The sequence below is a fragment of the Aspergillus japonicus genome, assembly GCF_003184785.1.
Source record: "Aspergillus japonicus CBS 114.51 unplaced genomic scaffold BO86scaffold_2, whole genome shotgun sequence".
Taxonomy (NCBI): domain Eukaryota; kingdom Fungi; phylum Ascomycota; class Eurotiomycetes; order Eurotiales; family Aspergillaceae; genus Aspergillus; species Aspergillus japonicus.
The window spans coordinates 840,553-866,729 of record NW_020291639.1 but is presented as its reverse complement, the minus strand read 5'-3'; the positions used below and the strand labels follow the sequence as shown (position 1 = coordinate 866,729).

The following is a 26,177-nucleotide window of genomic DNA, read 5'->3' as shown; positions in this document are numbered from 1 at the left end:
TTAATTTTTGCATGTCTTCGTCTTCCTCTCGGGTCTCTCACTAAAGGGGCCGGCATCGCCACGGTTATCCTTTGTTCTGGACCATACACGAATTTCATGCGATATCATTCGTAATGGTATTAGAAGTATGCTCTTCTGGGTCTGCAGGTAGTTACGTGTTGCGCGTCTACCGTTGGAGTGGTACTCCATTTGACCCTGGCTCTGTGGTTGTTGCTAGTTTCGCATGTGCCATCACTGTGTTGCACGTTATACAGAGTCCAGTTATGTCGGTGTTTCCTCGTGTGATGAAATTTATCTCTATCTCCTGACATCGGTGACGTGCATTCATTCTCAGTCACTTCCTTGGGGTTGTGGTGCATCGTACATCTATGAGCTGTCTTCAAAGGTGAACTTGTTGTTGGTGTCATCTCTGGCTTCGGATTTCGGCTTGGTGAGGCCAGGGCATCTGGTACGGTACATGCACAATCCTTTTTGGTGGTCAGTTGGACACTTATCTTCGATCAACCGACGCACATGTGTGTGTGTTGCTTCTGATGTTATTTGGGTGGTGCTGCTACTTGGTTGTTTGTATTGACGTCGCCGTACTTGGGCAAGAGCCGCCGTTTCCAACCCGCAGTCACTTTCACATAGTGGTCCTGGATGTGACATAACATCCCCTGAGATCCACCAAGTACCCTGGTCTTCCCATTCCACCTAGGAACCTAGGGTGCTGGAAGTGGGTTGGTTGCATATACACTGCGCGCATCCATGGACAGCGGATACCGTGCACTGCGGGTAAGGTATATTCCCGCACCCATGACATTGACTTATAACACCTAACTACAAAGTTCTGGAACGATCGAAATAGATGGAGAAAAACAAGATATAAACTTACGAAGGAGGGGAAAATATGGCTCTCATATAGATCAGTAAGACAGCAAATCTAGTGCGCATTGAGAACCTACTTGGTGATATACTTTTTCTAGATTGTATACCATCACAAAGCTACCAAGCGGAGAGATAAGTTCAGAGATAGTGTATCATGAGACGAAAGGCCACTGACGTAATCAAGAATTGGACACTTTGACCGAGTGGTTAAGGTGCTGGCCTGCTAAGCCAGTGGGTTCGCCCGCGTGAGTTCGAATCTCACAGGTGTCGATATCTTTTTTGTCCTTGACAAATGCTATCCATCATTCCTGAAACAGCGGGTCATAGAGACACAGCTCCACCTCGAAATCAAGCAATTAGACACTTTGACCGAGTGGTTAAGGTGCTGGCCTGCTAAGCCAGTGGGTTCGCCCGCGTGAGTTCGAATCTCACAGGTGTCGCATATCTATTTTTGTCGGATGCACCAGTTATACTCTCCAACATTCTTCATCTCATCGCTCGAATACTCATTTTGCCTTACACGACGGTTGAATACATGCGTCGAACCAGTCGGGCCTGAGCAGCGGTGCTGCCCCTAACCCCACACCACGGCTCGGACGGGCCCGATCCATGGAAAACAGGCACACGGGAAGCCGAATCCTGGGACTGCGAGCCTCCCGTCGTGCAGACTGGCCGTTGTTCAATGTACTCTTTTCCCTACTCGAACGATCGACACGCACTCGCAGAAGGTCTGGCCGCACGGTTCTCGTACCTCTAAAGCCGATGAATCATGGCTCGCAACAACGACCTTGATGTATCCAAAGCCCGCAGTCTATACCGTGCGACCGCTATCTTATTCATAGACTCGATGACCTCACCGAGTAGGTCACCCAAAGTCTCCACATTGGACTCGAATTTCTCGTGTGCCGTCCAGGACTGTCCAACAATTGAGCGGTACATTCGCTGAGCGAGCCTGGCCCACGATCACCCGGATGGGAGTTTCTCGGCGATAGGTAGGTGCCATAGGACAGAAGTATACGACTAATTGACCAGTCAACTCCGTTCATGCTACAACCAGACCTGAAGCTTCGAAGAAGTTGGAAGCTACTAGGTACACTCGCAGGCACAATCACCAAAGTCAAGCAGCTGTTATTCACCCAGAGCGAAGGAAGTGACAGGGCAAAATGCGCACCGTTAGTTGGTACTGGAGGCCCTCCAGGTTAATACACACCACACACGGGGCGAGAATACTCGAATAACAGCTCCATCCAGTTATGAGGGCGACTCAAACTTATTCAATGGAACTCAGAACCAAACATAGGTCGAAACGCCACAACGTGGCGCGCATTACCGGAGGTGTCAGGAATATCGCAAACGAGACCACTCCCACGACGGGTTGTAAGTGATGTTCTCGAGACTCTGGCTGACGGCGTAACATACTAACGCTAGATTCGAGCATGTAGTGTCTTTCGCCATGCACTAGGGGAGCGACCAGGTGTTACGTTGCCTATAGAATATGCAGGATCCGGACAAGCATTTGCCATGTTATCAGATGATATGGTCCACCCGCGCCAGGTTAGAGCCGAGCTGCATGGTTTATTTTTGCTTAGAACAATATATGTAGTACTGAGATTTAGGGATTCATTCTGATATCAAGCCTTGAACGTGTGACCTGACCCCCTCATGGTATGTAGCTAACCACCAGTCTGGTGAAATCATGTGACGAAACATTGCAGAATCACTACAAAAAGTGTGTCTCCGGCATGGGCAGGAAATCAAGTGTTCCATTCCCTAATCCTGTCCACATCATGCCAAGAACAGAGACAGGCAGGACAGGCCATTTCTCCAGGTCTAGATGTGTACCACCAGACGTACAAACAGGGTATGTGGAAGGTTGTACCACACTCTGCTCTACACCATTCCAGCACAACTACGTTTATCCCCAGCGGCTCAAGACATATCGGACATGGGTCCTCGGGACCAGCCCGACGACGCCTTCCGCGTATATGATGCTCGTCCTGGGTGTTTGGAGGCTGAGATCCAGATCTACTCGGCGGTGATGCCCGACCATCTCTCACATCGCCACAAGAGCGAGCCCTACGATTCATGATGCTTTACTGGACAAACTACACACAAAGTGCAAGCGTCCCACGAGGACGTCGAGAGTTATGGAACTAGGTAGTAGCAGAGCCTGTGACCCGGGCCCGCGAATCTCACTTGCGACCTGGGAGATCCAGAGACACCATCGGCTGGACGCAAAACAACGATTCCTCAGGCGTATCGAGCATATTTATATCCTCCGGCATGATCAAAGCCTTGAAGGGATAAGCCGCTGTATTGTAGGAGTTTTTCCACCGGCAAGACCTTTGATCGGAAGGGAACTTTCCACCATCGCAGTTGACACCCATTACCCTCCTTACCTGATATGCCACTGTTACTTGACGTTTACTAAGAGCTTCATGATGTCCCGAGTGCACTGATTCATAGAGGTGGCACATGATCTGTACCTCGCCCGGAGCCGCCATATCTATCACTTGACTCTGACCTCGTGCAATCTTCGAACATCTTATCTGATCCGAAACAATCGAGTCTTGAGGTGATTTCTTCAGAATGATGCACGTGGATATAAAGCCCAAATATTTGCCACTCTTCAACAATTGGACACTTTGACCGAGTGGTTAAGGTGCTGGCCTGCTAAGCCAGTGGGTTCGCCCGCGTGAGTTCGAATCTCACAGGTGTCGTTTCTTTTTTGCCTCTTCTTTTGTCTCCCATGCTAACTTTCTGCCTACGATATTTGAAGAACCTGGGAAAGGCACATCGCTACTTAACCGTTTTACCATTCGCAGTCACCTGAATTCCTACATGCACTCGACACTGCCTACGGCTCAAAATGTTCTTCTCAGACGTCCAGGTTCTACCTTGCTCGCTGCTATTCACCAGGGCAATTCCTGGCTTATGCAGCCACAGTAGTGCAATGCACCTCACATTCCCGTATACTACCCAGCGATTTTACTTTTGCAAGGCTGCTGGGTGGGGGACTCACTGTGCATGCGTTGATCACAAGATCCCCTCCACTAATCTCAAATTGTCGGTCCGAGAACGAAGCACGGGCTAAGATTTCGAGCGGATTATTGGAGTACCGATGAATAACTGGGAAGGGCACAGTATGCTTTCGTACATTGAGTGGGAGGTAGTAGTGCAGGTTGTATGCACCATGCAAGCGTGACAGACAGTACACAGCCAATTCGACAGAGAGAATATACTGCGGCTAGTTTTGCAGCTTCTCCTGTGAACCTTACCTTGGTTGGTTGCTCCTGGCTTTGTCGCATACCTGGTCATTGCCCATGATGGTTAAGAGAATCTGTGACCAATTCCCCGCTGCGACTTGAGACACACAATCGGGGCGTCATAACAACACCGCTCGCATGGCTTAGATGGTAAAGCGCAGCACTAGTAATGCTGAGATCCTCGGTTCGAGTCCGAGTGTGAGCAACGAAGATGAATGTTCTTTTTTGCTATCTTGCCCTCTCCATGGCCAGATCTCTTTTTTGTCATCCCAACCAGCTTTTATAGCATCTGATGTTGAGGTCAAATCCACCACTGACATAGGCATTATCTCACCGGCCGGCTCCTGTCAGTCATCGGTCGTGACTAGGTGTCTACGTCTACCCCTATTGACCGTCATGTTTCGCCAAGATGACCAGTTTCATTCGGCCCAGTCGATCACGCAAGATTGGAGCTGCTGACGAATAACATGCAGTTTCCTCCGTAGCGTCTTTCTGGTGTAATGGAGGTCGACCACATGCATGCCGGTGTGTAAGTCTTTCAAAACCCTCAGAAGAGTCTATAGCTCCAATGAATGCCACATGAACCTATATCCGAGCACTAATTGCCTCATGCTCTGATACTCTCGTACTATGGTGATCTACTCCGTCCGTAGTTAGCTTATGTATGGAGCACTGAGTCAGCTTCCAGTGCCCACGTCAGGCCCAGGTGCCAAGGAAGTCCACAAAAGTCCACTGGGCTGGCTCTAAGCCCAGGCAGGTTAGAGTGCAGGATGGCTGAAAGATGAAAGAAAGGAGCACGGGTGTCGCAGCCCCGGTGGCTCATCTGCATCTCCCGTCTTTGTCTCTCCAGCCACGAGAGCCGGTTACTGCATCGTTGCTATCTTAGTACCGCTTTGCCGCCCCCGAGGCGTAACTTAACCCCTACCGCTAACTAATTAACTACTATTTGCTAACTTATTGAGAACACGTTCCTTCAATTCATCCCCCCAGAATTTTGGCGTCGGGTCTAATTGACTATCAGACACCTTTCACATTCACTCCCACCCCAAAACACTTTCTCTTCCATCGTTGCCACCCAACCTCGGTCTCGCGAACTCCCTGGTCGATCGCTGCCCGGTTGCGAGATAACTCATATCTTTGGTGTCCGTCCATGCCGCAATCACCACATTACCTGGCCTGATCTCTTTTCCATTGAATAGACACTCTATTCCACCGACTGCGCTCCCGCCATGCGTTTTTCTGGTGGTGCCGCAGTGGCCCTCGGCTTCCTCTGTGCCTCTGCCTCTGCCTCCCTCCACCCTCACCGATCCTACGAGACACGCGATTATTTCGCCTTGCAGCTAGACGACTCCACCTCCCCAGCCGACATAGCACAGCGACTGGGGGCTCGCCATGAAGGCTCCATCGGAGAACTGTCACAACACCATACCTTTTCCATACCCAGAGAGAGCAGTGATGAAATCACCACGCTGTTGGATCAGTTGCGGCATCGGAGGAGTCTGCGGCGCCGCTCCGGAGATTCTGTTGCTGGCCTCCCGGCCTTGAGCAAGAGAGAGGAGGGGCTCGATGGCATTCTCTGGTCCGAAAAGCAGGCCCCGAAGAAGAGATTCCAGAAACGGATCCCCCAACCAGCGAATGTCCACCGGTCGCCCGCTGCCCCCAAGGAGGACCCGGTAGCCGCCCAGGCTCTACAGCAGATTACTACGTCCCTGGGGATCGCAGACCCCATCTTCAACGGGCAATGGCATCTCTACAATACTATCCAAGTTGGAAATGACCTGAATGTAACCGGGCTTTGGTTGGAGGGTATTACTGGAGAAGGCGCCACTACTGCAGTGGTCGATGATGGATTAGATATGTACAGCAACGATCTCAAACCCAACTATTTCGCCGAGGGCTCGTACGATTACAACGATAAGGGCCCTGAACCGAGGCCGCGGCTCAGCGACGACCATCATGGTACCAGATGCGCGGGTGAGATTGGTGCGGCCAGAAATGATGTTTGCGGTGTGGGTGTCGCCTACGATAGTCGCATTTCAGGCATACGAATTCTGTCCGAACCAATCGACGACACCGACGAGGCAGCAGCCATCAACTATGCTTATCAAGACAATGATATCTACTCGTGCTCGTGGGGTCCGTTCGACGATGGCGCCACGATGGAGGCGCCCGGAGTCTTGATCAAGCGCGCTATGGTCAATGGCATTCAGAATGGTCGCGGGGGACGAGGTTCGATCTTTGTCTTCGCGGCTGGCAATGGCGCAAATTATGACGACAACTGTAACTTTGATGGGTATACCAACAGCATCTACAGCATCACCGTCGGTGCAATCGACCGTGAGAACAAACACCCCAGCTACTCCGAATCTTGCTCCGCCCAGCTGGTTGTCGCATACAGTAGTGGCTCAAACGATGCGATCCATACTACTGATGTGGGGACGGACAAGTGCTACTCGTCGCATGGAGGTACTTCTGCTGCCGGTCCGCTGGCTGCAGGTACACTGGCTCTTGCGCTCAGCGTGAGACCTGAGCTTACTTGGCGCGATGCCCAATACCTGATGGTGGAGTCAGCAGTACCTGTCCACGAGAGCGATGGGAGCTGGCAGAACACGAAGAACGGCAGGAAGTTCAGTCACGATTGGGGATTCGGCAGGGTCGACGCCTATACACTGGTGCAAAAAGCGAAGACTTGGGACCTGGTGAAACCCCAAGCATGGTTCCACTCCCCTTGGCTGCGAGTACACCATGAGGTTCCACAGGGCGACCAAGGACTGGCCAGCTCGTACGAGGTTACTCGAGCAATGATGGATGAAGCCAACCTCGAACGCCTGGAACATGTGACTGTAACGATGAATGTGAACCACACTCGCCGTGGAGACTTGAGCGTCGAACTGCGCAGCCCGGAAGGGCTGATCAGCCACCTCAGTACGGCCAGAGAACCCGATAATGAGCGGGAGGGCTATGTGGACTGGACTTTCATGAGTGTCGCGCACTGGTAAGTTTCTCGCCTCTTTTCCTCTTGCCGTTCCAGTCTTCTCTGGCTTGTGCTAATCAATTCCTAGGGGCGAGTCTGGTGTCGGCAAATGGACAGTGATTGTCAAGGATACTCTTGTCAACGAGCACAGCGGTCAATTCATTGACTGGCGGCTCAATCTCTGGGGAGAGGCTATCGATGGCACTAACCAGCCCCTGCACCCCATGCCTACCGAACACGATGACGACCACGATTACGAGGACACCAGTGTGGCCACAACCAGCATTGATCCTGGCCCAGCCAAGACGAAGCCTCCCACGCAGCCGACCGATGTTGTTGACCGTCCAGTGAACGTCAAGCCCACTACAACGGCGGTACCGACGGGGACCGAGGATAAGTTGGTCTCCCCTACTGAGACTGGCGTGGCTGCTTCGCCCTCCGCCGCTTCTGACAGCTTCCTGCCATCCTTCTTCCCCACATTCGGCGCATCGAAGCGAACCCAAGCCTGGATCTACGCCGCGATCGGGTCGATCATCGTCTTCTGCATCGGGTTGGGCGTCTATTTCCATGTCCAGCGCCGCAAACGCCTCCGCAACGACAGCCGGGACGACTATGACTTTGAGATGGTCGAGGACGAGGATGAGCTGCAAGCGATGAATGGACGGTCGGCGCGCACTCGCCGCCGCGGTGGTGAGTTGTACAATGCTTTTGCTGGGGAGAGCGACGAAGAGCCTCTCTTTAGCGACGACGATGAAGAGCCGTACAGGGACCGGGGTATTAGCGAGGAACATGACCGTGATGGTGCAACTGGAGGACACCATCCGAGAACAGCGGACGAATAGACTTTCTGATTGTTTGGGTCGTTACTTATTTCATGTTGCTTGATCTAAGGCATGATGAGCATTAGCATTATCATTCTCTTTCTCTTCCATTTGGATTGCTGAAAACGTGTCTTCTGTCTTCTGTCTGGGTGCATGAAAGCGAAAGAGAAAAGCTGTGTATATAGCAGGGATACATAACACCTCATAATAACAATGAGGATGGTAAGAGTGAGTGATGGGTTGAGAGCAATTCGCAGATTACCTTGTACCTGCTAAGTAGTAGCTATTCTAGTAACTGTAGTTACCTCCCAACCCACCGAGTCCGTTCGGGTGGGTTCTTGGCAATGACGGCAGCTGCCCCCCCGACCCCCCCAGCCCTCCAACGGAACTTCACCTCCACATCTTGCGACCTGAAGCTACACTTCTCCGCATTACAACAATCCACCCCACTGCATCACTTACTCTCCTTATACTGTAATTCTCGCCACGTTCTTTGTCAAGCTTCAAGTTCCCGATCAGGCGGGTAGTTCCGACACAGCGCAGATAGATCCTCGCCGGCTCTTGACGGCAGCCAAACCCCTCGCTCGATGGATCACCACGACGACTTCGACAGCGTCTCGTGGCGCCACGAACCCGACAGTGATGTCTCGCGACCCACAACCTCCGGAACGGACGCAGAAGAAGAGCCGCATGGATACGGTCATGATGTCAATGGCAAGCGACGAATGAGTTCCGCCGAAGAGACCACCCAGGCCGGACCAATGGCCGATGCCGTGGATCTCGCTGGGATCGGAGACGGCGTGCTCGAATGCCGGGTCGACTCGCCTTTGAAGGAGAATGACGGCACGAAAGATGCATACATATCCTACTTGGTCACGACACAGGTGGGTTGTTCCTTCACACGCGGTGGTGTCGCTTTCGCTGCCCGCACGGCTGCCTAGCCGCCCGGGGGGGGGGGAAGAGGGGAAGGGAGGAGGATGCTGGGGACAGGATAGACTCAAGTTCTAATCTACCAGCTTGCTACAGACCGACTTCAAGTCCTTCCAGAAATCCGAGTTTACTGTACGACGACGGTTTACCGACTTCTACTTCCTCTACAAGACGCTGTACCGCGAGTATCCCGCGTGCGCGGTCCCGCCGCTGCCGGATAAGCATAAGATGGAGTATGTCCGAGGCGATCGGTTTGGGCCGGAGTTCACCACACGCCGCGCGTGGTCTCTACATCGATTCCTGAAGCGTCTGACGTTGCACCCGGTGTTACGGCGGGCGCCGTTGCTGGCGATCTTTCTGGAGTCGCCCGACTGGAACGCCCACATGCGGCTGCGGTCGTCTCGCAACTCGACCAGCACGTCCGACGGGAGTGGGGTGCCGGGCCTGTTCGACAACTTCACCGACACGTTCGTCAATGCTTTCACTAAGGTCCACAAGCCGGATCGGCGGTTCATCGAGGTCCGGGAGAAGGCCGATAAGCTGGACGAGGACTTGAATCACGTGGAGAAGATCGTGGCTCGGGTCGCGCGACGAGAGTCGGACCTCGAAGCGGACTACAACGACCTGGCGACGCAATTCCGGAAGCTGACGCCCCTGGAGCCGGAGGTGGAGGTGCCGTTGCAGGTGTTCGCGGCCTCGGTGGAGGAGACAGGCCGCGGCCTGAAGACGCTCAAGGACCACACCGATCAGAATTACTTGGGGTCGTTGCGGGATATGGAGGCGTACATCGTGTCGCTCAAGTCCTTGCTCAAGACGCGCGAGCAGAAGCAACTGGATTTCGAGGCCCTGGTGGATTATCGGAACAAAGCCGTGGCCGAGCGGGACTCGCTGGCCTCGAACCCGTCGTCGTACTATGCTTCGAATCCGCTGACCTCGTCGCCTGCGTCGTTCATCCGATCCAAGATGGAGGACATGCGGGGCGTCGACCACGAGCAGTCGCGGCGCGAACGGGTGCGGAAACTGGAGCTCCGGATCGACGAGTTGACACGGGAGGTGGAATCGGCCAAGACGACGTCGGAGATGTTCGACGAGGAGGTGGTGCGCGAGGTGGCCGACTTCGAGCGGATCAAGGCGGCGGAGTTCAAAGACACGCTGGGGGCTATGGCGGAGAAGCACATCGACTTTTACCAGGGCGTGCTGAATACCTGGGAGCGGTTCGTCGCCGAGATGGAGGGTGATCTGGATGAGAATGCCGGAGAAGCAGGGACCGGCCAAAGTCGGTAGCTCTGTGAGCGTGGGCGTGTGTTTTATGATCATGTTGTGCGTTCCAACTCCCTCTAGGTATACTCTCTATTGTTCTATCGGACTAGCCTGTTTGTTGTGTCTGCTGTGCCTGCTTATACCTCTTCCTCTGCCAATCAAGGGCTTTTTCTTTCATTCATACTATACAAAAGAAGGGGTTCAGAAGAGGAGAGAGGAACTGGGCGAGGCTGAAGAAAACACAAAAAAATCACGACGTCTCGTTATGTATACTCTTTTCCCCTCTCCCCCTCTCCCCCTTCCCAGAATCCCTTCATCAGCCCTAACTCCCCACCAACCGATCCCTCACCCTCTGACTCTCCGCCCACTCCAAATCCACCGGACTCGGATTCTGCTGCCCCACCGACGGATCCAGAACCGCCAGATCCAAGGCGCGAGTCGTTTGCCTGCGAACGAGCTTCTACAGGTGCCGCCCGTGCGTTTTCCCCGGATTAGCTTGGAGCCTGCCCTCTCTCTGTCTCTCTCTCTCGTTCGTTCGCGGGTAGATTTGAAACATGACCCAAAAAACAACAAGGGCGGAGAAGGGACACCCACCTCGCGATAAATCTGATTCGGCGTCTTCGTGATCTGCGTAGTATCCTTGGGGTTCTCGCCGGCGATCAGGCGCAGGTAGACCTCGTGGTCGTAGTCGATTTGGTGAGATTGCGGGGAGGCGAAGTTGGCGCTGAGGTGGAGGGGTTGGGACTGAGATTGGGATTGGGACTGGGGATTTTGGGAGGGGATTGCGGTCTGGGATGTTGATGTTGATGTTGTTGTTTTCAACGCTGTGGATGTGGTTGTGGTTGTGGATGTAGGAGACGGTGTGGATGGGGCGTTGAATGCCATATTCATGAAGTCAGGGTTGAATCGGTGCTAATGCGCATAGTTCCCTGTGATATGGACAACATGTATGGGATGAACAGTCTCCAACACAAAGGAGAACCAGATTTCTTGGACTTTATTTGAAAAAGTTTCTAGTCTATATGTACTGTACGATCGACTCCCCTTCATGTCTGACGGTATTGTGGCGGAGTGAGTGCATAGGGGGGGGGGGGGGCTGTGAATGCGGATGTACAGTATTTGTACTGTACAGCTCAGCTGGACGACACTACTGGTGGGGATTGGTATGCTGGGCGAGAAAGGTTGTTTCAAATTACTCAGGACTGTGTTTGTAAGTGAGCTGAGTTATGCAATGGCACAAAGAAGAGGAATTCTGGTCGATTAACTGATGGTTTGCCACTGAGTCATTGGATCGGCAGGGAATGTTTTGGCCTCTTCATTGCTCGGGGTTTGAGGGTGGGATTCGGTGCTGGTCTTTAATTTGAGTGGGGATTGTCGATGCATGTGTATGTGTATGTGTATGTGTATGTATATGTGTATGTTATGAGTATGTAGAAGATGCTGAAGTCAGTGTTAGGTGAAAAGGCACTGAAGCCAGGCCTTGCGAGAGAGAAGCTGACTCTATCTTCTTGTCTATGGGCAGACATGCTAATTCAGGAACGAAGTCAGCCTGTCCGACGGTGACGGAGATGGCGGCCGCCGGTTTCTGCCACCGCCTCAATTGACCAGTCTGGCCCCACCTTTTTTGTGGGCTGTTCCTGGTGTTTTTGGCATTTCGACTCGCGAGGTTGCCAGTATTCTGCCACATAAGGCGGTGACCAAGGCGGTCGAGCGTAGATCAGCGGCCGTTTGTCTGGTTTGCAAGCCATCAGCCAACATCCATCCGATACTTCGATTCCATCCGGATGATTTCCCGGTTGACGACCGCGACGTCTTCTGTCCAAATCTTCCAGTCACCATGCGCTCTCTTGTACGAACGGCCACACGGCCCTACGTCTGCCCGTCTTGCCAATTGGGCCGTCTCTCCGCTCGCCGCCGGTTCGCATCCGCCTCCACCCCGAGCAGCGCATCGCCCGAGATCTACGATGTCGTTTGCGTCGGCGGTGGTCCTGCAGGCCTAGGCCTGCTCGCAGCCCTACGTATGCAGTCTCAAGCTTCCTACGTCCAATGGGCATGATCTGACAAACACTAGGAGCTACCCCCGCTACCTCCAAGCTCAAGGTTGCCCTCGTGGAGACCCAGGACCTGGAGAAAGCCCGCTCATGGTCTCTCGATGCGCAGCACTACTCCAACCGCGTCAGCAGCCTCACGCCCTCCTCCGTTTCCTTCCTCCAGAAAATCGGCGTCTGGGACCATGTCGACGCTGCTCGTGTCCAGCCCTACCAAGAAATGCAGGTCTGGGATGGCGAGACCGGCTCGCGCATCACCTTCGACTGGTCCATAGAGACCTCGCCCTTCGAGGACCTCCGCACCGTCGCAACCATGACTGAGAACTCCAACCTAGTGCGCGCCCTCCTCTCGCGCATCGCCGAGTCTGGAGACGAGAACCTCTCGATCTTCTCTAACACCACTGTCTCCTCCATCGCCAACGGCTCCGACATTCCCGACGGCCCCGACCTCTCCGCCTGGCCCGTCCTCTCCCTCGCCCCGACGACCTCCTCCTCCGCACAACCACCCAAGCAGATCGCCGCCCGCCTCCTCGTTGGTGCTGACGGTATCAATAGCCCCGTCCGGCGCTTCGCCGACATCTCCACGTCAGGCTGGGACTACGACAGACACGGCGTCGTCGCGACGCTCTCCCTGTCCGACCTGGACCCTGTGCACAGCTCCCCCAACATCAAGACCGCCTTCCAGCGCTTCCTCCCCGCGCTCGGCGGTCCCATCGCCCTCCTGCCCCTCCCCAACAACACCGCCAGCCTCGTCTGGTCGACCACCGTCGCCAACGCGGCCTACCTCAAATCCCTGCCCCCGCGCGCCTTCATCGCGACGGTCAACGCCGCCTTCCGCCTCTCCATGACCGATCTAACCTACATGCTCCGCATGGAACGCCCCTCCGCCACCTCTCCCACATCCACCGACTCCTCCTCCTCCGCCATCGACCCGCACGAAGACGAACTCACCTGGCGCCTGCAACACACCCCGCAGCCGCGCAAACCCAGCCAGCTGCCGCCGCTCGTCACCGGCGTGCAGGAAGGCAGCGTGGCCTCCTTCCCGCTGCGCTTCCGGCACGCCTCGAGCTACATCTCGCCGCGCGTCGCGCTGGTCGGCGACGCGGCGCACGTCATCCACCCGCTCGCCGGCCAGGGCCTGAACCTGGGGCTCGGCGACGTGGCCGCGCTGGCCCAGACGGTCGAGTACGCCGCCACCCACGGCATGGACGCCGGCGACCTGCTGACCCTGGAGCGCTACGCCGGGGACCGCTTCGCGACCAACGCCAAGATCGGCGCCGCGTGCGACGTCCTGCACAAGCTGTACAACGTCCCCGGCAACGGGCCGGTGGCGTGGGCGCGCAGCTTCGGGCTGGATGTCATCGATTCGGTGCCCTTCGTCAAGGGCCTGTTGATGCGGGGTGCGCAGTGATTTCGTTGCCCAGTCAGCACCCCCCAGCATCTGTCTTCTCTTCTCGTGTATGACTATCTATATCACTTTCTTCTTTGCCCACTACATATCGGATTTGATTGGGTAGGGGTATGGTTGGCAGCAGCGTAAGTAGGTGTAGATGCACACTGCAGCGGTCCTGCACGCTTCCCAATGGGCATGTACTGTACCAAAGCCTTCACGCGAAGCATGTAGAAAATAAGAGTACACTGGCCCACTACCGCAGCAGTACACCCCTCTAATCCAAACACCAAAAAAAAAGTCTTCGAAACGCTTCCACGCTTTCAATTCGACTGCATTCTAAGTAAAAAAATCTGGGTATTCTTTCCAACAGTGTCCCCCCCCCCTCTTATTGAGATTTTTGCGGTGTATCTAATTTGCCCACATTGTAGTTTGGCTGCCTTTCCCCATTTCCTTCCCTTTTTGTTGTTATGGTAATTGTATAAGTTTTGGTCGTGAAGACATGAATCAAGCCTCTACCTTGGTCGCCTCCAATTGCTCGGTGATCTCCTGCACGTTGTGGCCGCCGCGCTTGTTGGCGACGCGGGTCTTGATCTCGGCCGGCAGGGCGGCCAGGTCGACCAGCACGCCTTCCTTCTCGGGGTGGCCGTCCTCGAGACCCATCTCCTTGATGCGGACCTTGCCGGCGGCGAGCTCGTCCTCGCCGAGGATGACGGCGAAGGGAACGCCGACTTGTTCGGCGGCCTTGAATTGTTGGGGGAGCTTGGGCTTGACCTTGTAGGAGAATTCGGCCTGTAGAGATGATCGGTTAGTGGGGGTTGGAGGGAGAGGATGGTTGTAGGGCTGAAGAGATATACCTTAACACCCGCGTTCCACAGCGACTGACACACGGTCATGCGCTCCTTCAGCATGCCGGTGAAGCCCTTGCCACCGAAGGCCATGACGTAGGCGTCGACCTCGCTGCTGCGGAGGGCCTCGGCGCTCTTCTCGCGCTCGAGGCGCGCCTTGGTGATGGAGAAGATGCGGTCGACACCGAAGGAGACGCCCACGCAGGGGATCTGGGCCTTGGGCAGGAACATGCCTACGAGGTTGTCGTAGCGGCCACCGGCGGCGACACTGCCCACGCCCAGGGTCGGGTCGTTGGACCGGTCGTCGTCCTCCAGGGTCTTGGCCTTGTCCTTCTTGCCCTTCTTCTGCACGGCCTGGGCCTCCGCGGATCCCTTCTGCACGGCGGGGGCGGAGCCCTCGGTGACGACCTCGTAGATCACGCCGGTGTAGTAGTCCAGCCCACGGGCGAGACTCAGGTCGAAGGAGATGCGGTCCAGCACGCCGAAGGCCTCGAGGTAGTCCATCAGCAGCGCCATGTCGTCGAGACCGGCCTTGGCGTTGGGGTTGGCCGTGAGGGTCTCGTCCGCGAGGAGGCCGTCCAGCAGCTCGCGGCCGCCCTTCTTCTGGGCGTAGCTCCAGATCCGGTCGGCGACGGCGCCGTCCAGCCCCTTCTCGTCGACCATCTCCTTGCGCACGTCCTCCCACGGCATCTTGTCCAGCTTGTCGACGGCGCTCGAGATGGGGCGGATCTTGTCGGCGGGGACGCCGCAGACCTCGAAGAGGCCGTCGAGGATCTTGCGGTGGTTGATCTTAATGTTGTAGCGGCCCTTCCAGCCCAGCTCCTCGAAGACCTCGGTGACGATGCGCAGGATCTCCGCGTCGGGCACCATGGGGTCGAAGGTGCCGGCGATGTCGAAGTCACACTGGTAGAACTCGCGCATGCGGCCCTTGCTGACGGCGGGCTGGTCGCGCCGGTACACCTTGGCGATGTGGTAGCGCTTCATGCTGCGCACGTCTGGGTTCATGGCCAGCCAGCGGGCGAAGGGCACGGTCAGGTCGTAGCGGAGCGAGCAGATCTCCCCACCCTGGTCCTGCAGGTCGTAGATGAGCTTCGAGTCCTCGCCATACTTGCCGGCCAGGATCTCGCGGAGTTCGAAAACGGGGGTGTCGAGGGCGGTGCCGCCGTGGCGCTTGAAGACGTCGGCGATGGTGGAGAAGATGCGGTCGCGGAGGAGGGCGTCGGACCCGGACCAGTCCTTCGTACCCTTGGGGGTCTTCAGGTTGAAGGAGACCTTGGATTCCTTGTCCTTAGGCATTGTGCTGTCTGAAGAGGGGGATGTGGAGGAGGATGAGGGGGGGAAAGAAGAAGTGGAAGAGGGGAAGGCCGGAGGAGTCAGAGAAGAGAAAGAGGAAGAAGAAGAACAAGATGAAGAATGGTGGGGGATGGTGGGGGCTTGATTGATTGGGCGGGCAACTGGTGGGCGGCCGCTGTCGCTGTTGCGGTTGTTAATGCTGTTAATGCTGCCAATGCTGCCAATGCTGCCAATGCTGCGAATTCTACCGCCGCTCTGATGAGTCAGTCTTCGTGCTACGCCAATTGCTCGTCGAGAGCAGCGCAGTGATGCGGATTGCAGTGAAGAGGGCATTCAAATGGACGAAGAATGTTAAGTTGTTCCCTCAGTTGTTGATTCCATCAATGAATGACCGGGAAAGAAAGTCGCCTCCTTCCTCCTTCCTGCTTCCCGCGGCTCGACCCGGCCGTTTCTCGGCCCTCAATTTCTCCGTTCTTCGCTCAATCTGGAAATTAGGGCAGATCTGTAGGGCATAGTTGCAACATTCATTCATCTTGTGTACTACGAGGTAGTATGACTGGGATACTAGATACGCAGTAGGACATAGAGACGTAGTAGACTTATCGCTGATCATAGTACACCATTCCTGATAGCCTTGGTTTCTATGTGCATCTCTGGTCTGAGCTACCAAAACCGTACAAGGTCTGCGACGTAGATCCCTACCATAGGTTTGGTTCATAACTGCTACAGCATAGCTAAGAGAAACTGATGATATGTGTTACCCCTTGAGATGAATCCAGAAGTTACTTTCGGGCCACATTTCCGTCCTGAGTTCTCCGTCTGGCAACTTGACTCTTCCCATACCCAAGCAACTGTACTCCGTGCTGTCAATCTTTAACAGAAGAACTACCATGCACTCAATACCAAGATCATATCGTTATGCATGTCTCGCTCTGCTACACAGAAGGTCGGCTCGATCAATACTGACGAATGCCGCATATCGAGCAAGCCCCTCAGCGAACTGCGTTCGACGTGCCCACGCACTCACTGCATCGGGCCGCTGAAGTGATCCATACTGGTAATGTTTTGACCTCCCTCACCCCAGTGCGTCCTGAAGCCAGGGCAGCAACGGAAAGACTGACTTCATGATCTAGATCTTCAGATGAGAGATCTACTTTTCCCTGCGGCTGCTCCAGCCAGAATGTCTAGGTACGAGGAAAATGTGATCAAATACCCGCTGTCACGGAAAATCCTCAAAGACCGAACCATCTACGCCACCAGATTGTTTCCTACAGGAGACGGACTTCCCGTGCTGTGCGATTTCGGAGAAGCACGATTCGGCGACCAGCACAATTGCGGGATGATTATGCCGGACTTCCACCGCGCTCCAGAGGTTATCCTGGGCTTTCCGGGCTGGGACTACCAAGTTGACAGCTGGGGGGTGGGGATGTTGGTAAGTCTTCCACATTACGCTTTTCGGCTTCGATCCGCGGACTCTATAAGGTTCGATGATCCAGGTTACTGACATGGAACTCTTCGGGGGAAATAGGCTTGGGATTTTATCAGTACTCGCCTGTTGATCACGAATCACAGGAGGGACGGTCTTTGGGATGATGGCGCCCACGTCGCGGAGTTGGTCGCTCTTCTCGGGCACCCCTCTCGCGAATTCATACGCCGCGGAACCCATGGCCATAATTTCTGGGATGAGAACGGGAACTGGACAGACCTGGTCACTATCCCGGACCGAAGTCTCGAACAAGCCGCGGCCGATATTGAAGGCGAAGACCCAGAGGATTTCCTGCGGTGATTGCGTCGAGCACTGCAGTGGGACCCCAGAGACCGTCCTACGATCTTGGATCTGTTCATGGACCCATGGCTAATGAAGGGGATGAGGGTGCGGAGAGATGACCAGGCCTTGAAGGACTATCCTCATCGTTGGGGTGGTTGAGATAATCGACTGATTCGGTGGTCGAAACAATCCCCTGGACTTTGCGGAAGTCAAGGCATTCATCCTGCGTCAGCTGAACAGGCATCTCAAGGGGTACTTGAAACTCATTCAATACGGAGGCTGACTTCAGGCTCTTGAGGATGGCCCCAGTTGTGGTCTCAGACCGGGAAGGCGATGGTTGTTTTCAGTTTCGCTGTGATCATTTACGTATCCTGCGCACTCGTGCTTTGTGTTTCTGTTGTTGTTGCCAACTGTGCTTATGCTTCTGAAGGGATCGGGAATTTTTCTACTTTGCCAATTAGTTTATGCTGCATGAACTCAGAATGAATAACCAACTCGTTATTTAGTCCAGAATTGAATGTCATCGGCCCAGCATTCGAACATAAGCAATGAGCTTACAGGACCTAGTGGGTAGCCGTGGTGTGGTTCGAATCGCCATTACTTAGCGCGTATCATTCTGGCCGTGGCTTACTCAATTGCCATTGGTGAGGACATGAGAACCACCGCTCACCAACGCTTTTTTCTACTCCGGACACTGACGCAGGCTGACAGCACCACTCTCCTACTCAACCATTGGAATGGGAGTCTCGTGCTCCTCCCCCATCCTTTGTGGGCAAAAGAATGGGGCCCATCCACCTAGTAAGCTTCATTGGCGGGATGGAAGAGGGGGGGGCGGGTGCATGGGGTGATGTGACCGAGTCACTGACCTGACAGACGGTCTGTACGGAGTTACAAACCGAAGTCAGGTACATTCATGTATGTACCTGTACTGTAAGAGTAAGAGCAGTCAGACTTTTGCGGGGCCCGCGTGGGAATTCACACCGATTGGCTCAGTGCTGCTCCAGCACAAGTGGGGGCGACAACTGGGACGGTTCTGCTTGGACTTATCCATAAATGAGTGGTTTTGCTTATCAGGACCAGGAGCATGACGATAGATTATCTCTCTTCTTGTAGAGTATCGGTCTAGCATTTTGCGACCGGTTTGTGTGACACCGCTTTCGAACAAGCTGAAACCGCCGAGCGACCCAAGGATGATGAAACGCAGACCGGACTCGTGGGGTCGTGGCTATGCTATTCCGACCTAGTCGGATATAGAGGCCTGATTTGAGTTTGACATCAGCATGCAACCGGCCATGCATGCCCATGCATTTATCCATCCTGGCAGGGCACACTTTTCCAAAGCGGTAACAGACACGAGTGGCTGGTCTGTGATACGTACCAGTATATCTTAACACCCAGGAGGACAGACGGCTAATGTTATACGAGTTTTCCCCTCACAAGCCTGCGTATGACGCTAGTATCTCAAATGCTGGGGGTGATGGGGAATGGTGGGGAGCTGCAATGAACTCGATTGGTCTTGTGGCCCTTTGATGATCCTTGTGTTTCCACGTGGTTCTGGTGTACCATCTTACAGTACCTTACCATTCCACAGAACCGTAAGGTATGACGTTTGGAAACGGCTTCCGCGGTCGGGGAGGAGGAGAGGAAGAGGAGGGGGAGAGAATCTCGAGATTCTCACTCCGTATCTGAGTCGGAAGTCTTCCACACCAACTACTGACTGACCATGAGGACCCATCCGTGGGGTAGAAAGGTGTGCAATTACCTTGCATGTGTTGAGAGTGCTCACTGCTCGCAGGATTGAACACTTTCAACCGGAATACTCGACCTCCGTCCAACAGGTTGCCTTCGTGCTTCCCCCTTATCATTCCCATATTTAGCTGTCTATCCCAGGGATGTCAAACTCACCTTCGTCACTCCTTAATTACAACCGCTAAGCGTGGCCGCCAGCACCGAAGCCGCCCGCCAAGGACGCCCGCTAGGACAGGCCCCGACCAGGGAGGTAAGTAAAATCACGCACTGCATTTTGTCCCGCTGCCTAGGGCAAAATCTCATGGCTTGTCATTCGTGGTCAATATTCCGATCCCTCTCCTTTTGTTCGTCTGCAGCAAACTGGAGAAGGGCGTGGCAGGGTAGGTCCAACGATCTTGTTTGGGTGCTCATACTTGCAGCTGCAGGTCAGTCGCTCGGCCGGGCTGTATCTTGATCGCTACTTGATAGCATTTGGGCGGCTGCGATGGCTCATTGGCGAGGTGAGCCATGCCAATGGGCTGGCAACCTATCATAATCGGGGGATGGCGAGGTCGATGCAACCCCGGCCGCAACCTTTGGCTGCACCTGATGCTGCGTGCTATATTATCCGAAGGATTGCTTCGCCCGGCTCTAGAAGGTTCACCCTCACTTTCTGGTTGCTTCTGCTGTGCTTCGTTCTGCAACCTGCCCCAATGGGCCTGACGGTGGTGCCTACCACGACGTCCTGGTTTAAGAAAGTGTCACACAACGTCGAGCCGTTGGTAAACGTGTGTAGCCTGCTTAGGCTGTGTAGCCTTTCGTAGCCCGCAGGGCTGCTGACTGGAATTCTCGGTGACTATTAGCTGGTCTAACCGAACAAGTACGGAGTAGACAACACTTGTTGGGCGGAGGGTGCGAGGGTGCTAGCAGTCCGACCGACCACCGGGTGGATGTGCTCCAGAGGTGTTTGCCTGTGGCCATTTAACATTGAGATTGGGCCTCGCGCACGTCCATGTTTCATTGTCTGGTGGAGGAGCTTAAACCAAGTCCTTTGAGTGACTGACGTAGAGATTCGAATGTCCCGGACCACATCTTCGTAGCAATCCGGCTTTCCCCCTCTTCCCCTCCTCCTTTTAGTAAGGAACCCAGGAATCAAGAAAACATTGGAATGAGGGAAACGGCCGGGAATTGTTCTCCTCTTTCTGAAGGAAGGGGTCACTTAGTCAGATTTCTGGTTTCTAGCATCAGCGCGGAGTTAAGGTGGGAATGGGCATGGAAGATAACTTACCGACTGAACCGACAGATGCCGCCAAAACCGATCTCCCACTCCCACGTTCACCGACAGCGGCCCAGCTTTCCCAGGCTTACCCAATCCATTGAACGTCTTGTCGGAGAATCAGTAACAAAGGCACATGATATAATTATGAATGAGATGATTGACAGTACCCTCATACTCATGTAGCAGGAAATCACCTCAATTCTCTCCTCTTTTCCCCTCATTTTCTCTTCAAGTCCCAAAGTATGACCGCTCAGGCCCGCCAGGGTGAGTGACATAGTACAGTACTTGATTGGGTAGGACAGTTAAGGACAGTTAAGATGGGACGATACCAATACCAGGTCCATACCGTACGTACGATACGAAAAGGCAAAGGAGTTCTCTCTAAGTTTGTACTGTACCTACTAGGTAAGTTAGTGGCCACTCCGTACGGGAACTGAACTATAACATACTTCGTTGGTGCTTCGAGGCTGTGACTAAGGAAAGGGTTCCTGACAGACAAGCCTGGGGATTCCCGCCATCTTCACCTACTGACTCTCTTCTTCTGGCTGCCTGTCTTGCCCACCTTCTCATCTCCTCCCCATTTCTCGTTTCTCTCTCCTACTCTCTCACCTCTCACTCTCCCACACTCTCACACTCTCACTCTCGCTTCCAATCTCTCTCACCCTTCTCTACGCCGATAATTACCCCCCCCCTCCCCTCTCGATCTTTTAATCCAATCTCCTGCGCCATTCTCGGTTCCCTCGTCTCCGACTCGGACCGCGGTCTTTCTCCACCTTTTCTCGAATCCGCCGCCCGTTCACGTTTCCGCCCCATTCCACGCTCTCACATCCACATATCCAGCCAGGCCCCAGCCCTGCAACAACTATCGGCGGTTCCGCGCACTGCGAATTCTTCTACCTGGTTCCTGTCGACAACCATCCCCGGATTCCTACAACGCGACTCCTCGAGGATCACTCCTGCCTGCCTTCCTGTCTTCCCATCGTGCCTGCTGACACTCCCCGATCCGCGCGTGGTTCTCATTGCCGCTCTCTTTTCTGGTCCGGGTGTCGGCTTCGGTTTCCCACCGTCAGTTGCCCGATGAGGCTGAATTAGGATTTACGAGATTGTGCGATAATCATGGGGTCTTTTCTGAGGAGTTTCCGGAGAGATGTGGTGAGTCTTTATCCTGGTCGGCCTGGTTTTCTGGATTCTTCGCGACCCATCGTCTCCCACTCGTCTGTGCCCGGCTGGTTTAGTATACCTACTCCCGGCGGCGCAATCGCTTTATCCAAATGCTGGAGAACCGTGCTGCCTCATTTCCGTTCATTGAGTGCGCTTCACGGTCGGGGCCGACGAGGATCCCATAGATTAATGCTTTTGTCCTCACCACTATTAAACGACGAATGTTAACCGTCTTGTCTTCAGGGACCCACGCCTTCGGTTGGGGCGCCCCCCGCCAAGAAAGAACCCCAGGCGCCGACGATGACCCCGTTAGAGAAAATGCTCCAGGATATGGGCTCGATCCGAGAAGATGGCAGTGACAAGTTCTTTGCGATGGAGAATGTAAGTCTGGCCCCACGACATTTCGCCCCTAGAACTTTGCTGATAGACTTCTCCTCGTCCAGTTCGGAAATACATGGTGAGTTGTTAACGCCCGTCGTCCGGTCTACTTACTTCAAGTACAGGCATATACTCCAAGTGACCGAATCACTAATGTCCGTGAATAGTTACTGTAACTCCATATTACAATGCCTCTATTATTCAGTACCATTCCGAGAAGCCGTTATAAACTATCCCACCAGAACACCGATAGAGAACCTGGAAGCCGCATTGGCCAAAAATCTCCATTACCAAAACCCGGCTGCTAATATGGAAGCGGAGGCACTGGCAGAGAAGCAGAAGGCTGCTACGCCACAGCGTCCAGGGGCGCCCCCGAATCAGCCACAAAAACCCGAAGATAAAGACTCACCGGAATACAAGAAGAAGATGGCCTTACAGACTCTCCCCCTTCTAGAAACCACAAACAACTCAGCCAGTTACGGAATGTCGGAATCACTATTTACATCGCTGAAGGATATATTTGAGTCGATTGTGGCGAGTCAGGCTCGTCTTGGTATAACACGACCACAGCGCTTGTTGGAACTCCTCCGTCGGGACCATGAGATGTTTCGGACTGCCATGCATCAGGACGCCCATGAGTTCTTGATCCTTTTACTGAACGAGGTGGTAGCGAATGTCGAAGCGGAGGCCATGAAACAGCCCGAGAGGAGCTTGCCACCCGCCGAAAGCATGGAATCCTCACAACACTCTCTAAGTTCTGGTTCCAAGACCCCGAACACCACGCGATGGGTGCACGAGTTGTTCGAAGGAACCTTAACGTCGGAAACACAATGTTTGACCTGCGAGAACGTCTCTCAGCGAGATGAGATCTTCCTAGATCTGTCGGTGGATCTGGAACAGCATTCGTCGGTTACCTCGTGTTTGAGGAAATTCTCCGCAGAAGAGATGCTCTGCGAGCGGAATAAATTCCACTGTGACAACTGCGGCGGTCTGCAGGAGGCAGAAAAGCGGATGAAAATCAAACGCCTTCCCCGCATCTTGGCTCTCCATCTCAAGCGCTTCAAATACACGGAGGACTTGCAAAAATTACAAAAGTTGTTCCACCGAGTCGTCTACCCGTACCACCTGCGTCTTTTCAACACAACGGACGATGCAGAGGATCCTGACCGATTGTACGAGCTGTATGCAGTCGTGGTGCATATCGGAGGCGGTCCCTACCACGGTCATTATGTGGCTATCATCAAGACTCAGGATCGCGGATGGTTGCTCTTTGATGATGAGATGGTGGAGCCTGTGGACAAGAACTACGTGCGGAACTTCTTTGGAGATAAACCCGGACTCGCCTGCGCCTACGTTCTGTTCTACCAGGAAACTACTATGGAGGCTGTCATGAAGGAACAAGAACAGGAGGATCTCAATGCCACCATGGCAGATCTCAATTTGAATGAGACCACCGTGAAGCAGAATGGATTTGTCTCGCCGCCCGTGCTATCTCATGTCCACAGTGCATCGCAAATCCCCTCGCAGGAGGACCCTCACCGATTCACCGGCCTAAAACGCGCGCCGACGGCGCCTCAGCTCCCGACTCACACCGAGCATATCGGCGCCGAAGCCGTTCCTCCCCATACTCCGGCAGCCGTGCCCCCTCCGGTGCCCCCTATTCCTGAGGTCCACACGCGACCACTGAGCCCCAAGAAGAGTGACATTCAATCCAAGAAGGAACGGGCCAAGGAGGAAAAGGAACGGAAAGCAGCCGAGAAAGAGCTAGAAAAGCAGCGCCGAAAGGAGCAAGAAGCTCGGTTCAAGGAGAACAAAGAGAACCAGCGACGCGAGGAAGCTGAGATCAAGGCGGCGATTGAGGCCAGCCGAGCGTCTAAGGCCGATGAAGACCGACGCAATGACGGTGGCAAGAGTGGTGGATTGAGTCGACTCAAACGAGGCAGCAAGAGCTTCAGCCAGAGACTGGGCAAGGACAGGGAAAGTCGGGCGTCGTCCTCCGGGTCCCCCGCAGTGCCCAATTCCGAGACGTCCAGTTCAAGCAATATGCCACCTGAGCCACTCCAACCCTTGTCTCCTCAGAAGATTACGCCTCCCGAGACACTTCTAGTCCCTCACGATGATGATCCGGATTCTCTCAAGAGCCCTAAGAGCGATCGGCAGACTCATGGGAAATGGCGGAGTTTCAGCATTAGAAAGAAGTCCTTCAGTATTCTTTCGTGAACATGATGGTGAACATGATGGCCTGTTACTCGTCACCACGTGTATCAGATCTACACTTTTCTTGCACATAAAAGACGCATTTCTGTCGTACATATTGTTTTTCTCCATGTATTATCACCCTTGCCTTCCAGACTGGATTCGTTTTGACTTTGACGACGTGGCCCATCCCTATCATGCATGCGGAAAGGACTGCGCGTCAACGAACAGGATCCGGTTTCTGTTTTACTTGCACGATTGTCATTCTGCCAGCTCCTACCTGCCTGCATCTTGGTGCATTGACCAAATCACTCTCGGTCTGCATATTGATTTAGCCTTCTCTTCATCTCTTCTTTTTTTCTGGTTCTCCGATTTAATCTCCCTGTGATACCCATGCCTGGGTCACACCACTGGGCAAATGGGGCGTTCGGCGAAAGTGTTTTCTGTTCCAATGGTTTTATTCCGGTGAGATGACACCAGGGGGTGGATGCTCAATTCGTGTTTATCAAATAGTTTGAGGGAGGATATATTCGCTGGTGCTTTCCCCCCCTGAACACAGGAGTGGTACTTCGTGCTTACGCCCCACCTCGACTGGACATATCATGCATGGAACTCGCCTGGGCCAAGTCTTGCGGGTACGCGCAGTATATAGACCTTGATACCAATGTGATATGTATGCGAAGAGTGTTTTCTTTTTGCAGGGTATTTTGAAAGACGCTGTCCCCTTCCAGCCTATCCGCGCAGGACTGACACAACCACTATCTTTCATGGCCTTGCTGGTAATTCATATGCGCTTGCGTCCAGCATCTTCGCGGGTAGGACCCCGACCGCAGTGATATCATTTCCTAACCGATATCCTCTACAGCCCCCATATTCGCGAGACCTATCCATCCGTTGAAATCTCGACATCACATATATGTGTATATCCCATACCGAGCAGACATCAATACAACTGCCATTTCTATTCCCATAATATATCACTCCTTGTTCTTACTCCCCAATCCTTTGACTCCCCACACAACCGAACCGGCAAAAAGAAGCACGGGAACACCTCGTAGAATTTCGCTGCTGAATATAGTATAAGAATATGTAGGTAGATAAGGTATACATGACAGATCGGGATTCGTGAAGTGCGGGTAAAAACAAGTCGAGAAGCTGTTGAGAGGCATCGAATGATTTCTTTTTGTTTTTTTTTGTTTTGTTTTGGTTTGGGGTAAATTAACCCAGGATAAGCTCGTAGATGATGACGATGGTATTGATCACGATTAAGGGTACTGTATACCGATCCCCCTACCCTCCGTCGGAGGCAGGGGGAATTTGGAGGTTAGTTGGTTTCTGGACTCGCGGTGTAGTGCGGGAGATGAGTGGTTTTGCGCGAGGGTGTCTGGGGGGAGGGGGAAAGCTCGGAGTATATGGCTTGAGGTCTCGGTGGGATAGGGCATAGGGAGGAAAAAGAACGTACTTCGCATGACGGTCCGGACACTGGCGATCAGATTGATGGTTTTGGCCTTGACGCTGGTGTTGTCGTAGGTTGCGCCGAAGGCTGCGTCGGCTTGCATGCGGCCCCAGCCGACTGTTTGGGAGGGAGGGAGCTTGGTTAGCTGAGGAGTTCCAAAGGGGGGAAGGTTCTGGAGGTTGAGGTTCTCCGGGAGCTGTGTGGACGTACTTCTGGCGAGGAAGCGGTCTTCGGAGAGGATGGCGAGGGAGTTGATGAAGAGGATGACGACTGCGGAGACAGAAGACGCGATGGTTAGTTTCGGAGGTTGGCTTGCGGATTGAATTCGGGAAGCTCAATGGATTGGTGACTCGGGGAGAGAGGGGACGGACCGTAGAACAGTTTCCCTAGGCCGAAGAAGAACATCTTGGCGGGAGGTTTGCAGGAATGTCGAGGAGGGTTGGTGGTGGGAGGTTGTTGATGATCGGTGGAAGCGGAGAGAGTGTGTGTACTTTGTGGTGTTCAAGGTTGGATG

At 54.0% G+C, this 26,177-nt stretch overlaps 8 protein-coding genes and 4 non-coding genes across 12 annotated transcripts; 9 read left to right on the top strand and 3 right to left on the bottom strand.

The window, feature by feature from the left end:
• The first annotated feature begins 1,056 nt into the window (after positions 1–1,056).
• On the top strand, positions 1,057–1,137 carry BO86DRAFT_t21. Its single transcript has one exon. It is a non-coding gene; the product is annotated as a tRNA-Ser (tRNA).
• Positions 1,138–1,226: 89 nt separating this feature from the next.
• On the top strand, positions 1,227–1,307 carry BO86DRAFT_t22. Its single transcript has one exon. It is a non-coding gene; the product is annotated as a tRNA-Ser (tRNA).
• A 2,199-nt stretch (positions 1,308–3,506) lies between these two features.
• On the top strand, positions 3,507–3,587 carry BO86DRAFT_t23. Its single transcript has one exon. It is a non-coding gene; the product is annotated as a tRNA-Ser (tRNA).
• A 678-nt stretch (positions 3,588–4,265) lies between these two features.
• BO86DRAFT_t24 lies at positions 4,266–4,338 on the top strand. Its single transcript has one exon. It is a non-coding gene; the product is annotated as a tRNA-Thr (tRNA).
• A 644-nt stretch (positions 4,339–4,982) lies between these two features.
• kexB (kexin kexB) lies at positions 4,983–8,185 on the top strand. The gene is made up of 2 exons (XM_025668652.1): positions 4,983–7,128; positions 7,196–8,185. Exons 1-2 carry the CDS (start codon positions 5,363–5,365, stop codon positions 7,947–7,949), a joined length of 2,520 nt encoding a protein of 839 aa, XP_025532931.1. The 5' UTR covers positions 4,983–5,362; the 3' UTR covers positions 7,950–8,185.
• Positions 8,186–8,322: 137 nt separating this feature from the next.
• Positions 8,323–10,333, top strand: BO86DRAFT_405923 (sorting nexin-4). The gene is made up of 2 exons (XM_025674136.1): positions 8,323–8,812; positions 8,955–10,333. The coding sequence occupies exons 1-2, from the start codon at positions 8,516–8,518 to the stop codon at positions 10,140–10,142; spliced, it is 1,485 nt and encodes a 494-aa protein (XP_025532930.1). The 5' UTR covers positions 8,323–8,515; the 3' UTR covers positions 10,143–10,333.
• Positions 10,334–10,440: 107 nt separating this feature from the next.
• BO86DRAFT_385031 (uncharacterized protein) lies at positions 10,441–11,176 on the bottom strand (the record flags this gene model as incomplete). The annotated part of the gene is made up of 2 exons (XM_025671017.1): positions 10,713–11,176; positions 10,441–10,578 (listed from the first exon to the last, which is right to left on the bottom strand). The coding sequence occupies exons 1-2, from the start codon at positions 11,001–11,003 to the stop codon at positions 10,441–10,443; spliced, it is 429 nt and encodes a 142-aa protein (XP_025532929.1). The 5' UTR covers positions 11,004–11,176.
• A 710-nt stretch (positions 11,177–11,886) lies between these two features.
• Positions 11,887–13,756, top strand: BO86DRAFT_352255 (putative ubiquinone biosynthesis monooxgenase (Coq6)). Its single transcript, XM_025669471.1, has 2 exons — positions 11,887–12,136; positions 12,190–13,756. The coding sequence occupies exons 1-2, from the start codon at positions 11,956–11,958 to the stop codon at positions 13,575–13,577; spliced, it is 1,569 nt and encodes a 522-aa protein (XP_025532928.1). The 5' UTR covers positions 11,887–11,955; the 3' UTR covers positions 13,578–13,756.
• A 52-nt stretch (positions 13,757–13,808) lies between these two features.
• Positions 13,809–16,071, bottom strand: BO86DRAFT_385028 (histidine--tRNA ligase). The gene is made up of 2 exons (XM_025671016.1): positions 14,414–16,071; positions 13,809–14,348 (listed from the first exon to the last, which is right to left on the bottom strand). Exons 1-2 carry the CDS (start codon positions 15,698–15,700, stop codon positions 14,064–14,066), a joined length of 1,572 nt encoding a protein of 523 aa, XP_025532927.1. The 5' UTR covers positions 15,701–16,071; the 3' UTR covers positions 13,809–14,063.
• A 401-nt stretch (positions 16,072–16,472) lies between these two features.
• On the top strand, positions 16,473–17,340 carry BO86DRAFT_385027 (uncharacterized protein). The gene is made up of 2 exons (XM_025671015.1): positions 16,473–17,172; positions 17,250–17,340. Exons 1-2 carry the CDS (start codon positions 16,878–16,880, stop codon positions 17,288–17,290), a joined length of 336 nt encoding a protein of 111 aa, XP_025532926.1. The 5' UTR covers positions 16,473–16,877; the 3' UTR covers positions 17,291–17,340.
• Positions 17,341–21,370: 4,030 nt separating this feature from the next.
• creB (ubiquitin C-terminal hydrolase CreB) lies at positions 21,371–24,256 on the top strand. Its single transcript, XM_025677653.1, has 4 exons — positions 21,371–21,624; positions 21,877–22,014; positions 22,077–22,090; positions 22,179–24,256. The coding sequence occupies exons 1-4, from the start codon at positions 21,589–21,591 to the stop codon at positions 24,229–24,231; spliced, it is 2,241 nt and encodes a 746-aa protein (XP_025532925.1). The 5' UTR covers positions 21,371–21,588; the 3' UTR covers positions 24,232–24,256.
• A 1,216-nt stretch (positions 24,257–25,472) lies between these two features.
• BO86DRAFT_394812 (YOS1 family protein) lies at positions 25,473–26,068 on the bottom strand (the record flags this gene model as incomplete). The annotated part of the gene is made up of 2 exons (XM_025673257.1): positions 25,473–25,933; positions 26,035–26,068. The coding sequence occupies 2 exons, from the start codon at positions 26,066–26,068 to the stop codon at positions 25,473–25,475; spliced, it is 495 nt and encodes a 164-aa protein (XP_025532924.1).
• Positions 26,069–26,177: the final 109 nt, after the last annotated feature.